The 14,083-nt window shown below is 57.8% G+C and overlaps 1 protein-coding gene across 1 annotated transcript in view; it reads left to right on the plus strand.

Annotated features, from left to right (window-relative positions):
* The window catches only part of PRRX2 (paired related homeobox 2), a 21,924-nt gene extending 8,892 nt beyond the window's left edge, over nt 1-13,032 (plus strand). Inside the window, exons 2-4 of the mRNA XM_026062291.1 lie at nt 11,114-11,298; nt 11,513-11,691; nt 12,432-13,032. Of these exons, the coding sequence (XP_025918076.1) occupies nt 11,114-11,298; nt 11,513-11,691; nt 12,432-12,567 (500 nt within the window). The 3' untranslated portion in view covers nt 12,568-13,032. The remainder of the gene's footprint in view (nt 1-11,113; nt 11,299-11,512; nt 11,692-12,431) is intronic.
* Nucleotides 13,033-14,083: the final 1,051 nt, after the last annotated feature.

A 14,083-nucleotide genomic window follows, 5' to 3' on the forward strand; every position in this document is an offset into this window, starting at 1 on the left:
GGGATTGCATTGCACCCTAAGTCATGCAGGGCATCAGTGGGCATCGATAGGGGTGGAACATGTTGCACCCCAAGTCACACGGGGCGCTGACGGAGGTGGACTGGTTGCACCGGGCAGGGCATTACAGCGGGGCGGGGAGGGAATTGCACTGAGCCCGGAGGCGTGTAGGGCGTTGCAGCGGCTTGGGGCAGGGGGAGAACTGCATCGCGCCCCGAGCTGTGCAGGGCATTGCAGTTGGGGGGGGGGGGGGTGTTGCAGCGATGCCGCGGGGGAGCACGCAGCACCGCAGGGGACTGCGAGCAGCGCTGGGCAGGTGCCGCGGGGCAAAGAGCCCGGCCCAAACGCTTGCACCACCGGCCTAGCAGCGGCACGCGCAGGGAGGGAGCGGGCCACGGCAGCGGGGCCGAGCCGGGCTGCGGGGGAGGCAGAGGCTGTCGGGACACTCGCTTCTCACCATTTTCGCTTTTGCAGCCTGGACCGGCCACATGGCTGTAATTTGGGGGTTGTAAATACCCCGGGGGAATTTTTAAATTAAAAAAAATATAACTGTTTTCATTTAAATTAGAAGAAACTGAGGCGCCGCAATTAGTATTGGAGGTTTATACAACGTAAAGCAAATGTCAGAACGCAGCTGCCGGGCACCGGCCCTTTGCAAAGCACTTTGCACGGCTGCTTGAATATGACGCATTTACTGATCAGGCTTTAAATCCTACCGGGATTCGCAGGGGAGCAGCCAGGAGGTGCCGGCCGACCCCGGCCCGCGCGCCAGCCCCACGGACACACGTGCCGGCTTCACGTGGGCTGCGCGTTAAAAACGGCGTATTTTCCACTGCAAGCTCGTGCCGTTGCATTTGCCGGCTTTCGCCTTGCCGGGTTTTGGCGTTTTGGCCTTTTGCGATTTTGCCCGTGGAGGGAGGGACGGACAGGGGGACGCGAGAGCGGGGAAAGGAGGAGCTGGACCGACTGGCCCCGTTTTGCGTTAAAGGTCGCTCCGCCGTGTGCCCGGGGAGCTTTGCCGTGCCGCGTGCTGCCCCGGGATGGTGAGGCCCCGGGAGCGCGGCGAGTCCGGGACGAAGCTCTCCAGGATGGGTGCTGGCACCGGGACAGGGACGGGGATGGGGACAGCGTGGGGGACCCGGGGACGGGCAGCTCCCAGGGAGGGGAAGGCACCCGCCGCCGTGGTCCTCCCGGCTCTGTCCACGAGCTGGCGCAGAGCCGACGGTGCCTCCGGCTGGCGGGAGCTCCGGCCGCGGGAACGGGGCTCCCTTCCCCTCCCGCGCCCCGGCGGGAGCGGAGCAAGGCTCCGTCTTAACGTGGAAACGGTTAAACGGGCCGGGTTAAAGCGCAAAAAAAAAAAAAAAAAAAAAAGATACGAGCCACTTATTAAAATGAATGTTTTACAATAAATTTGGCCGGGGGCCACCGACCTCAAATGAAAACCAGACTGAAGGACAACAATCCTGCTTGCTGGCGAGGCTTTCCGGAGCRTCCGCGCACCCGCTGGGGGCTTCCCGGCGGGAACCGGGGGCGGGAGCCCGGCCGGAGCAACGCGCCCGGCCTCCCCCGGGGCTGCTCCGGTCCCGCCGGGGCGCAGCAGCCGGCCTGGTTTTCGGCAGGTGCGGGCGCTGGGCGCTTGCCGATGCACGGGGCGCTCGGGGGCGGTGGAAAAACCCTGTTTGGCCCTCAAAAAGGAGGAAAGCGGTGGGTTTGGGGGAAGGAGGAGGTCGGGACGCACACCGGAGCCGGCCGCGGGTTCAAGCCGGCCGGGGGGGCGGTGGGGTTTTGTACCGTCCGCCCCGGTCCTCAGCACGTCCTCTTGCCTCCGCCTTGGCAATGACCCTAATGCAATTAGGCCTGTGCCTTAACCTGGAGGGCTGGTGTTGGGTTTCAGAGCCAGATGCCATTCGGGACTGGCTTGCTTTGGGCTTTTGCTTATTAAATTTCAAGAAACCACCTTTTTTTGAGTGCCTGTGTGTGTGTGTGGGGGGGGACGTGGGATTGCCGTGCCAGGGGGCTCTGGCGGGGGGCCAGCCCCCTACGTCGCCTCCCTGCTATGCAGCGCGGGCTGGTTGCTTTTTAGTTTTTGAAGCACTGTGCAAAAATCGCCGCGAGCTCTCGACGCCGTAAGGGTCGGGGCACCCCGCGCCCTCGGCCGGCRCCCGCGGCCCCCGGGCTAAAACCACCGCGCCGTTAAACACGAGGGCGTTTTCAACGGGGCTTTGCACGAGCAGCCGGGTGCTGCTCCYGGTGCCGGAGCTGCGCGAGGCTCATTAGCACTAATTAATTGCACATGTGCCGTGCCCGGCCGGGAAAACGTGTAACCTGTTATGTCAGGCGGTGTCGCGGGAACGATGGGAGCATCCCCGAGGGAAGGGACCGGCAAGGTCCCCGGGCCGGGTGCAGGAGAACTGCTCGGGAAACGGGGGTTCGCACGGATGCCGGACGCACCTTTAGAGGCGGTTTCGGGAGCAGCGGCTTCAGGGCAGCGCCGCGGGCGACGCAGCGCGTGGGCGAGGGGTGTTCGCCCCCGCAAAGCCGCCGAGCAGCCGCCCGCAGCTGGTGCTGCCGCGCGGATTCGCGCRCGCATGGCTCGGTGTTGGGGGGACGTGGCCCTGCGGACCCCRCTTCGCCCCGGCCCCTCGCACATGGAGCGACGGCGCGATCCCGGCCGGCGGGAGAGGACGGGCGCTGGGGACGGATTCAGCGCTTGGGATCGGCCCGAAGCAAAAACCCCAATTCCCCAGGCTGGCAAAGGGCCGAAAAGCCCATTTTTCCCCCCGCCGCAGGGGCTCACGTGGGCTGGATCCCACCTCGGCTTCACAAGCCGGGGCCACCACCAGGACCCTGGGGCTCCCGTGAGCCCGGYGACGGGGTCTCTCCAGATCCCGTCCCCAAAGGGCCCCATGGGAAGGCCGTTCCCAATGCCAGGTGACAAGGAGGGTGACATCGCTCCTGCCACTTGTTGGCTCCTTCCCGCTGTGCCGGCCCTCCAAGCCACCCGTTCTCCCATCGCTCAGCCCGCTCGCGCTGGAGCTTTGTGGCCGGAGATGCTCCCCATCCCCTTCCCGAGGCCCGAAAGCATCCCCCCGGCTCTGCCTCCTCCTGCGGGGAACGTGCCTGCAATTAATTCATTAAACGTTTCCGCTGACGCAAGAGCCGGCCGTGCCAAAACACCGTTCCCCAGCCTCATGCGGAGGATCGCCGCTCCCGGCCGCGCACGTCCCCCCTCCGCAGCGTCGCAGAGCCAAGGCGAAACTCGGCACGGCCGAAAGCCCCGGAGATTACAGGAGCGTTTGGCGCGTAAAAGCCGCAGGCTTCACCCGGCGCAAACAACCGGACCCCACGGACGTCGTCAGAGCCCTGCGGATTTACACCTCCTATTAACCTGGCCCCGAGGACCTTCATGTCACTGCTAATCCACGGCACGGCGTCCGCCTTTTCTTGCTCCGCGGGGCCTGCTGACGCCAAGAGGGTGATTCTGGAGAAAGGAAAGGCAGGATCAGGCCCTTATCCCTGTGCAAACCTACGGAACGGCCAGGGCGAAGCTACGAGTCCCAGCATCCAGGGCGTCCTCTCCAAATCACCCTGCTCCGCAGCCGGCCGGGGTCCTCTCGTCCATGCGCCCGGGCAGGAGTCCTGCCGGCTTCTCCAGCGCGTGGCTGCCCTCTCGTCACCCGCTCCTCGCCGCGGCRTCCCCAGACCTCGCTCCTCCCGCGCGCTTGGGTTTCGCGGGYGGCAAATCCTTGCTGCCCTTTCCGGAGAGCTGGCGTCAACCCAGGGCGCGACCCTCCCCGGCAATCCCGGTGCTGCTGGGCCGCGGCACCGTCGGTGGTGGGTTCGCACGTGGGATGGGTCCCGGCGGGGATGGGATGCGGGGACGAGGTCCCTCCGCTGGCTTCGGCGGCTTCTCAAGGTCGTGCCGGCTTGTGGGACCGGGGCATCGGGGCTGCACGGGCCGGTGCCCATCACCGATGGCACCACCACGCTTGCACTCCGTCATCTCCGGGAGCGAGGGCAGCTTCCAGGGATGCAGTGGGAAAAGCTCTCTCGGCGACCTGCAAAGTTTGGTCCTAGAGGRGGGACCCTGCCCGAAAGGCCACCGCACACCGGCACGGCGCGGCACAGGTCCCGGCGGCTCCATAACCGTGAACGGGGCTGCGGCCGCCCGTCGGTGCGCRGAGGCAAGACCCCCCCGGGCGGCCTTGGCCACTCGCTTGGGATGGGCTTTCGCTGCTCCGCTTTTCCCCCAGCGTGACTGGCAGCCTCTAAAAACGTGTCAGCGTTTCAGTTTTTTCACAATTAATGAGGTGAAACATCCTCGGAAACATTTCGCTGTAATGTTTCCCCAGTAGCCGAGACTTGCCCCGCTCTTAAATTTTTCATGCGCGCCGCTCGAGCCGAGAAAGTTTCCTTAGGACTCAGCACATTCGGACCCCCCCGGCCTCTCCCCTCCCGTCGGCCCCGYCTGAGCCTCCGTCCCGCCTCTGCGGCCGCTTTCGGCGCTTTTTTTGCTCGAAAGCTCGCGGCGGGCCGGGAGCYGCGCGGGGGCATCGGCCGCAGAGCATCGCTCCTCGCCGCGGCTCCGCTCAGAGCACGGCACGCGGTCGCACGCGGAATGGGCGCAACCGGTTTAACGCTACCCACGGGCTCGACCCAAAATGGGCCATCCCGCTCCGGCCCGGCCCCGGCGCGAGAGGCCGAGGCGCTTGCCGGCGGCACCGGCCTCGGGGCGGCTCGGATGAGAGCTGGAGGGAAAAACGGAGCCGGCGCCGGGGGGAGAAACGCTGGGGGGGGGGGATTCTCCATAAAGCTCTGCTGGAGCGCCACACCAATTAATCCGAAGGGAAACGCTTCCCCCGCTCGCATGATTTAGAGGACCACGTTAAACAGTTGCACATGACGCTCTCGTGGACGTCGACGCCGGAGCGCTCTCCGATTCCCCGGAGTATAGAAGGGGATGAAGGGAGTCCACATGTTTACCGAGCGAGACCATGGGAGAAACGAAAGACATTGTTTTTCCAAAGGATTTCTTGGCTGTAAAAGGCCTCCACCACCCTGCGGCTTCCCTGATGAAGGCCCAGCGTTAATTTGTTAAATCCACATCAAGTGCCCAGAGAACCAGTTGTTTATTTTTGCTAATTCAGCCGGCCGAGATCAAATTGGGGTTTTATTTGTTAAGGATAAACCTTAATTAATAAAAGCTATTTATTTGGTTAGAGCTGGCCGCAGCCTGAGGGTCAGATACGCCATGATCATTATTTCAAGTAAAACAAACCCAAAACGTCTCTCAACAGTTTGAAAAAACGTAGAAAGTTAGAGGGCTGAATTTATTTGTCTTAGGAAGAATTTACAGCTAATTCCCTCCAGGCTATTTCAACCCTTAAATTATACCCAAGAAGAAGAAGAAAAAAACCCGCTGTTACAGGAGGGGAAGGGAAGTAACTTGTACAGAAGATCTGATCATTTGGCTGGGGCGGAGGGGGGAAAATGTAAAGCTTAAAAGGTCTTTGGCAAACTGCTCCCATATAAATGGAACGTGTGAAACAATTTAGCGGCAGAAAACCGTGGCTCTGGGTCTGTGCTGCAATGGAAAATGAAGCAAATTGGAAGGGAAGTAGCCTTGGCTTTTTGCAAGACAGATCTGAAATTGCTTCCCTCCCTGCAAAGTCCGCGGGGGAGAGGCAGCGCGAGGAAGAGGATATTTATTATCCTCGCGGCCGAGGCGGAGCCGGGCTGCAGCCCGGCGCTCGCGAGCAAAAATCGCGAGGGGCCGTGGCGGTGGGCGCAGGGGGATTTTGCAGCATCGGCCGCAGCCCGGCCCAGGGAGGAGAAGGCTTTCCCACCGCGGGAGCCCCCGAGACGCCGGCCCCCGCGCACGGCCGGGCGAGGGGAGCTCGCCCCGCGGCGGCACGCTGAGCGCCCGGGGCCGTGGGTCCGGCCAGCGAAAAGCGGCCGCCCTCCGGCACGCTGCCGGGACCGGCCTCGCCCGGGACACGGGGTGGGAGAGCCGCGTTTGGGAGAGGGGGACGTCGCGCTCCGGGAGCTCGGGCGTGCGGGCGGCTGGGCGTTGAGATGACAGCAGCACGCCTATTAGGTCTGGACCGCAGCTGCACGGAGGTCGTTTACCGCTCGCTAATGGAGGTTGTAAGTCAAATCCGAAGCCTCGGTGGAAATCTAGTGAAAATTACCTATTTACAGCACTCGACTGCTAACTGCATGGGAGGCGTCCAAGACCTGCCAGTTTGAGGGCCTCCCTTGGCAAGCAGAAGAGCCTCAGCCCAGCAAGCGATTCCTAGAGAAAAGTAGTCAAAGCACGGAGAAAAAGGGCAAGAGCCGGAAAAGTGGGCTCGGTTCACGCTCAGCTAAATCAACACGGCTTTGACCCGGCGGTGCTGGGTCCATTGCCTTCGCAAATGGTGCAAGACCAGTCGCTCCCCCCAGCTTCCCCCGACACAGGGCAGTTTTCCTACAAAAGCGCAGCCTGGATTTGATTGCATTGACGCTCCGGCCCCAACCGGCACGGAGAGGGCGTTCGAGGTGCCACGCGGCCCCCAGGACTCGGTGCACGGCCCTTGCCCGCCCTCAAGCCCCAGGGAGGCAACATCGCCCGAGGCCGGGCATCGCCACGGGGTGCAGAGGAGACCAGGCGGTGTCCAAGCCACCTCCAGCACCCCAGGGCTCATGGGCAGAAAGACTTGCATCTTTTCTAACGCACTGGGCAAATTTAAGGCTTCTTTGTCTTAAGCACAGACCTGGGTCATCCCCAGCCCAACCCTGAGCATGGTCCCTACATAAAGGGAAGATTTTGGCCTCAAGGCTGCTCTTGAGGCACCGCAGACCTTGCCGAAGTGTTTTTGGAGGGCGTCCACCGCAGCAGCCCTGCCTGCGGGCGAGGGGACATGGAAGGACGGGGCACGGGAAGCGGGACGGCGCGCGAGACGCGGAGGACAGCCCTGAGCGCTCCCTGCAGTCCCCCCCCCCACGTCATCCTTCGTTATTCAGCTATGTTATCCCCCCTCCCTCCCGCCCCTACATTTCTTTTCCCTTCGGAGGAAATTGTAATCAGTGGAAGATAAATACACTGAAGGAAAAGGTGGCTGGGGGGAATTTTTCAGAAGTCCCCTCTGACCTCCCGGTTGGACAATCAAGTCAACGTCTCCAGCCACGCTGTGGATTAACCCTCCGAATTATAACTGACAAACGCAAAGGTTCAAGTTTTCTCCATAGCCGCCCCAAGCGGGTCCTTCAGGGGGCAAAAGAAACACGGTGTCAAGCTATTTTTGACTTTGGGCAATTAAGAAGTCTTATTCTTGGAAAACCATCGGGGTGGGGAAACGCTTTCCCATTCCTCTGCTGAGAAAAGCTGCAGCGAACGCGGCTCAACCCCGATTGCCTCCCGCAGGCCTGGCGAGAGGACGGGGCTGGGTTGGGTGACGCTGCAAGGGGACCCGGACCCGGGTCCCTTCCCCATCTCTTTGCTGGCTGAGCCGGAGCGCTTGACGATGTTCATTTGCGCAAAGCTGATTTCAGTTTATTAAGGCATCTTTTTTATAGAAGCGAGCAGCCTCAGCTTTGCACGCTGTAAAGCTGTCAGGCGCACGCCGCCGGCAATTAGGATGGCATTTATCTGGTCCCGCAATCCCGCGGCGTGGGAAGGGCGCTGATGCGTGAGCTAATGGGGAAAAGATGTGGCTTCATCACCCCGTCCCGTCCTTGAGCAGACGAGAGGAGCCGGCAGGTAGAGCTGGGTGCTGAGCTGCCTCCGGGCGAGAAACAAATGGAGACGGGGGGGAAAGGTAGCGGAGAATTCAGCTGGAAAAAGGGTTTCCATGCAGGGATCTGGGAATGAGGGCCTGCTCCGAGCTTCGCTGGGACACAGCTATCTTTCCGGGAGCATTTGGGGAAGGGTTTCGGCAGCTGGCAGCAGCCCTTGAGAGGTTCCCTGCAAGGTCCCGTGTGGTTTTGTGCTTCGGGAGCAGACCTCCCTCGAACGTGCTGTGGGGGCTCAACAAAACCCGCCGGACCCGGGCAGCCCACGGCGCCGCAGCTCTTCCGCCTCCCGGATGGAGCAAGCAGGGACCCGCCACATGCAATCCTGCTCCCGCTCTGAAACCTCCGGCGCAACGTGCGTGCCGGCTTGGCTCGGAAACGGCTCGGCACAGCTGCTCCGACGCGCAGCCTGCCTTTCCCCTGTCGCCTTCCACGTCCCTCTAGCCGCTGCCTTCGCCCGCTTGGGGAGATAAAATACGGCCAGAGATGGGGCCAGATCCTACGGAGCCAGTCTGAGAGTTAATTTCAGAAAATCTTTTCACCTCCTCCTTTCTTTCAGCCAAATTAGGGTGGGTGAGAGAAGCCATCGCTTATGGAAAAGTCCTATAGCCAGATTTTAAATCAGGGTGAAACCAAATGGGGGTTATAAATTTTATTTATGTATTTAATAGAGTTCTGTTGAAATAATTCCTATAAATGAGTTCGGTGGGGGGCAGAAGGTGCCCCTGGTGATAGCCTGTCCTGAACCAAGCCCCGTGCTGCAATTTCCCCATGCAGCCCTACAGGGCGATCATAAACCCTCAAGGAAACCTCTCTCGCCCTATTAAATTTTGCAGGCTTTTCCCAGCACGGATGGTTCCCGTTTGGATCCCAGGTTCCCAGAAGTCTCAGGGACAACCATGACTTGACTTTTGTATTTTAATCCAGCAGCTCGTTAGCTCGCTGAAGGAAAACAGAACCAAAAAAGGAGCTTAACTAAAAGGGGCAACTGGAAAGCAGAGACTGGCAGAACATTTGAAGCTGCAGAAACCCGGGCTGGAGGGAATTCGCGGAATTTTATTTGTGAGCCTTTAGGCACGAACCGCGGCAAAGGGCAGCCTGTGGTCTGCAGGGAACGGGCAGCCTCAAACCCGTACGTATTTCAGACCTGGCGCCATTCACGGCATCCTTCCCCCACCAAGAGCGCCCACGTCCCAAATGCAACAGCACCGGCCGTCACCAGTCCGGGGGGACTGCGGTGGCCAACGAAGGATCAAAAGCGCCGGGGTACGAAGACCAAAGAGGGTCGGGAAAAGCTCTGCCCAGCTCCAGTGGCTGAAATGAGGCTGCGGGAGCCAGACAGAGCTGCTTTTCCTCCCAGCCATCTCTTCCAGTCCCGGGATGCTCTCCTTGCACCCCGGTCCCAGCAGCTTGGCTCCACCACAGCTAAAATGACGCAGTGGCCAGGTGGGCACCCATGGATGGGGCATGGGGCAGACGGCAGCACCCAGATGGGGCTGTCAGGTCCCCGCGTGGGCCATTGACTCCTCCCCGCCTGATGCTTAGGCCCTTAATGGGTCATGGTGTTCGAGGCACCCAGCGCTCCCAGGCGCTGGCACAGATCCTCACTATAACACAGTGCCAGAGAATCAATCTACTCTTTCCACGAGTCCACTGCCAATGCTGGAAATAAATTTAACCCTTGCTTCTCTGCCACTTCAGCTGCCACATCCCTGGGAGCGGCTTGTGTTTGGCACCGAGACACTGGTATTGGCATTGGCCAGCAACACATTTTTCAGAGAAAGGTGCAAGAAACTCTGCAGTAGGTAAAAATTTGGATCCTGCTTTTGGCAGAAGGGTGATTACTCCCCAGGATAACTTGCCCACAGACATCTGGGTCTCTCTGCTGCTCAAGGCTTATAGCGGGATGGGACAGCCCTCGACACTGACACGCTCTAGCATAAATGGACCTTAAGAACTTGATGGAGAACTTGTTGGTGACATTTTCATGGCTTCAGTTATTCAGAATTAAGGCCCAAGTAGGTTTTTCTGGCCCTGAAGATCTTGGAATCTGAAGTTTCCTCCTAACTCAACAGTTAGACAGTGTCTTGAAGCAGGAGAGCTAATATCCCTTCCAGTAGATTTTGTTACTTGCTCAAGTATCATCTGAAAATGCTGCACATCTATTTAATAAGTATCAAGATAGCTTATTAGCTTATAGCTTCAGCATATTCAGGGGACAATAATTCCTGCCATCAGAGCCTCTAGTTTTGATACAGAGCAGAAAACCCCAATATAACCTTGCTATGAATCAGAGCAATGTCATAAAACTATTAACGTTTCAAAAAATTCAAAAAATACTTTCCCACCAGTAGGTACAGATGGGATCCAGATGCTTTATTATGGGAAAGAATAATTAAGCAGTACCTCCATACAGAAGAAAACCAGCGAGATGTATTCCCCATGAACGCTTTACAGGCAACTAACTGGGTATCTCAGAAGAAGACTCCGTAAATTTACCTAATCTGATAATAGTGACAAAGAGAAGATTAATTTCAGACTGGCTGAAAGCCCAAGATTAATACTGAGAAACCAAATTACACCCTCAGCTTCACGTTTCCGTGAGCCAACAAAGTCAGAAATAAACACTGTAGAAGTTGAACTCCAAGAAATGTGGTAGCATTTGTTCCTAGCTACGAAGAAGAGATTTTTCATGAGCAACTGCCCGATTACAGTCCTGTATCACCTTGCATAGACATGCCACAGCTAGAATTTCAGAAGCTGCTGAAGTTTGAGAGCTGAGACCGAGATCTCAAAGACCTTTTGGCTTCCAACTTCTTTTGCCACCCATGGAAAGCTTGACCTAAACCCTTAGGAAGAGCCAAGCCCAAGATGTACCACTGCAGAAGCGTCCATGATGGGGGATGGCTGTGGGATGCAACTGCAGCAGTTCAGGACAAGTGCTACCCTGTCCCAACCAAGTCCAGGAAGCCCAGTATTCAAAATCAGGCCCCAGGGTGGTTTTAATCAGACACCAAAAACCCTTAGATTTTTGCAAGTTTTGATCTTAACGCTTAACTCCAGCAGATCCTGAAACAGGTTTTGATTCTTGCAGCCAGAACCCATATGGTTGTATGCACATTGCTCCCTGCTCCCCGCAAAATTACACATACCAGTGGGTAGTGTTGCTGTCATTTGAGCAAACCATTGCAGTCCTCTCAAGGAAGGCTCAAGCCTGGCCTTGCTGAGCCCAAGGAGTGCAACACAGGCTGTCGTGCAGTGCGCGCACGGAGCAGGGAGTCAGAGGGGTGGCAGGTTTGCGCACAGGTCTGATTCACAAGCTGCCTCTTTGTGGTTTCCCCAGGCGAGAGCCTGAGCCCGAGCCGCGGGGCGACCAAGAGGAAGAAGWAACAGAGAAGGAACCGCACCACATTCAACAGCAGCCAGCTCCAGGCTCTGGAGAGAGTCTTTGAGAGGACACACTACCCTGATGCCTTCGTGCGAGAGGAGCTGGCGAGGAGGGTGAACCTCAGTGAGGCAAGAGTCCAGGTGAGCAAAGGTTTGTGTGGGAGAAGATAAAACCCTCTGCCCCTTGTCTCCACGCAAGAATAGGGACCATCCCCTCCCTCATACCAATGCGAGCAAAATCAGGGCTGGTAGATGGGATGTGGAGACATCCCTGTTTGCTCCTGCGCCACAACAAACCAACCCACACGGCCCACTCTGTGTCCAGCCACACTAACCACGTTCACTCCCCACCCAGGTCTGGTTTCAGAACCGGAGGGCCAAGTTTCGCCGTAACGAGAGGGCGATGTTGGCCAATAGATCAGCATCGCTCCTCAAATCCTACAGTCAAGAAGCAGCCATTGAACAGCCCATGGCCCCACGGCCCACCACTCTGACCCCAGAATATCTCTCCTGGACCAGCACCTCTCCATACAGGTAAGTCCAGGTTTTGCAGGGAGCTATGCCTTGCACAGGGAAGATGGGAGGGAGGACACGTGGCCTTGGGCCAAACTGTCTAAAGACAGTTCCCTGAGGGAACACAGCCCTGTGCCGCTGGTGAGGACACAGGGAGCTTTATGGGGCTGAAAGGAAGATGGAGGAGCTAGAAATGAACATGGGTCAGCCAAGAAGCCTGTCTGGCTTTGATTTTGGAACCTGTTTCAGTGCTGGTCCCCCAGCTGTGTGGCCTCTGTCCACCACAGAACAGGCTTTGCAGAAGTTCCCTTTGCAGATTTTCCCTACATCCATGCATTTCAGACCGGGGGCACAGTCCTCCTGAGAGATTCACTTGGTGACATGCTGACCCTTCCCACATATTGGTACAGGAAGAGTGGAACAGGTCCCTTCTTTGGTTCCCAGCTTTAGGTGTCCAGACATCTTGTCCAAAAGCTAGAGGCAGGGCCTCCTGCCACATTTTCTGAGGGGTTCCCACATGCATTCAGTGACATAAAAATGCTAAAACCTTGACTGCTCTTKTGGGAGATGTCTGCTAACACGGAACAGCCAGTACAGCCTGGGAAAAGGGCAAGAAAGCTCAGGTTGCCAGCAACCCCAAAATGAATGAAGCCAATGGCGTTCTTTAGCTCTTTAGCTAGTTCTTTAGCTGCCATGGGCATTGGGGCTCCTCCAGGGGCGGCATCAGCATCTCATTCCTCCCCCTCTCTCTCTCCCTGCAGCACTGTGCCATCCTACAGCTCAAGTGGGACCGCGACGCCCACCCAAGGGGTGAATATGGCCAACAGCATCGCCAGCCTACGCCTCAAAGCCAAAGAGTTCAGCCTGCATCAGAACCAGGTGCCAACTGTGAACTGACTGGGGCAAAACACCCCTGGTGCCCTCATCCAAGCTACCAGTGTGGAGCTCCTGTGCCGGTCTAGGACGAACCCAGCGCCTGCCAAACCCAAGTGCCACTCATCCAATGTCTCAACACCTCTCCTCTCCTCTTCCCTTTTGAAGGTAGAGTCAGTCCCAGTCCAAAGTGGCACATAATTATAGACACATATGGAGCAAACTTGGTTAGAAACTTGCTTTTCCGCACACCCTTATAATAAAGGCTATATATACACACACATACCCCCCACACTCTTCGAGGATAAACAGACTTGCCAAGTTAACAAGAATTTGCTTCCAAACATGGAAGGATCTTGGACTATTGGTTTTGACCAATTTGGGTATCCTGCCTGGAGAGTCAAAGAGTTATTGGGTCTTCTCCTCCCGCAGGGACAGCATTCAGTGGTGGGAGGATCACAACACTGCATGAGGCCGTTGCATAGAGCCCCCTTTGCTCCGGACTGTCGCTGCACCGCGACTGTTCAGCAATCTGACTCATGCTACTCAACAGCACGGCTGAAGCCAACCCGTGCGTTTGCCTATCTGTACATCACCAGGCTGCAATGCTCGAGAGAGATTTTTGCAAGCCGATGATGCAGCATACGTCCTTGGCTGCCCCCCCGCACCACACTGACTACATTTAGGAGCTGCCCGTGTCAGCACAGATTGATGCTATCAGGCTTTACCCATTCCCAGAGAGGTGAGGACGGCTGGAGCATCTCAAAAGACTCACTCCAAGCCTGTGAGTTCTCCCGCTAGCTGGGGGGGGGGGCACGATAGTGCTCCAAACAGACCCTGTTGCTCTGAGTCGATGAATTTGCCAGCGATTCTGCAGAGCCCCAGGTCATTGAACCGTCCCAGGGAAAGAGAAAATTGGAAAAAGCTGTTGGTTTCAGCTGAGTAGGCGGCTCCCAGCGCTTCGTGCCAACGGCAAAGCAGGCTTCGTCTTCCGGAGGCACAGCCTCCCCTTCGGCAGCTCTGCAGATGTGTTTAGGAGTCTGAGGCTGGCGACTCCATGTTTTTTTTTTTATTTTTGCAGAAAGGAAATGGTTTCCCCCTCGCCCCACCCCACCACGTAGCTGAATGAAGGGGCTCTTGATTGCAAGGTGGGATGTGGGCACATGGGACCAGCACAGGGCCTGGGAGAGTCCTTGGTGTCCTGCTCTGGTGGGAAAGGTTTAAAATAGCCATGCTAGGGAAAGAGAGCTGGACCGAGAGCCCTCGAGAGAGAGTTTCCCACCACATGGGCAACCTCACCCCATTTACACCACCCAGTCCCACATCCTGCATACGTAGGGCTCAGCCACAGAGAGAAGAGTCCTCAGCTTCCATCCATCCTCAGCCCTTCTGCTGAGGCTGCGACAGCGCAAGACAATCGGGTGCCAAAGCAAGGGAGGTTTTATCGTATGGACAAGAAGTCCTCTGGAAACCAGACCAGCCTTTCCTCACTTACTGCAAAGAGCCACCAAACAAGCGCCAGCATTTGGAGACTACCAGC

The sequence above is a fragment of the Apteryx rowi genome, unplaced genomic scaffold (genome assembly GCF_003343035.1).
Source record: "Apteryx rowi isolate R43461 unplaced genomic scaffold, aptRow1 scaffold_19, whole genome shotgun sequence".
In the NCBI taxonomy this organism is placed as follows: domain Eukaryota; kingdom Metazoa; phylum Chordata; class Aves; order Apterygiformes; family Apterygidae; genus Apteryx; species Apteryx rowi.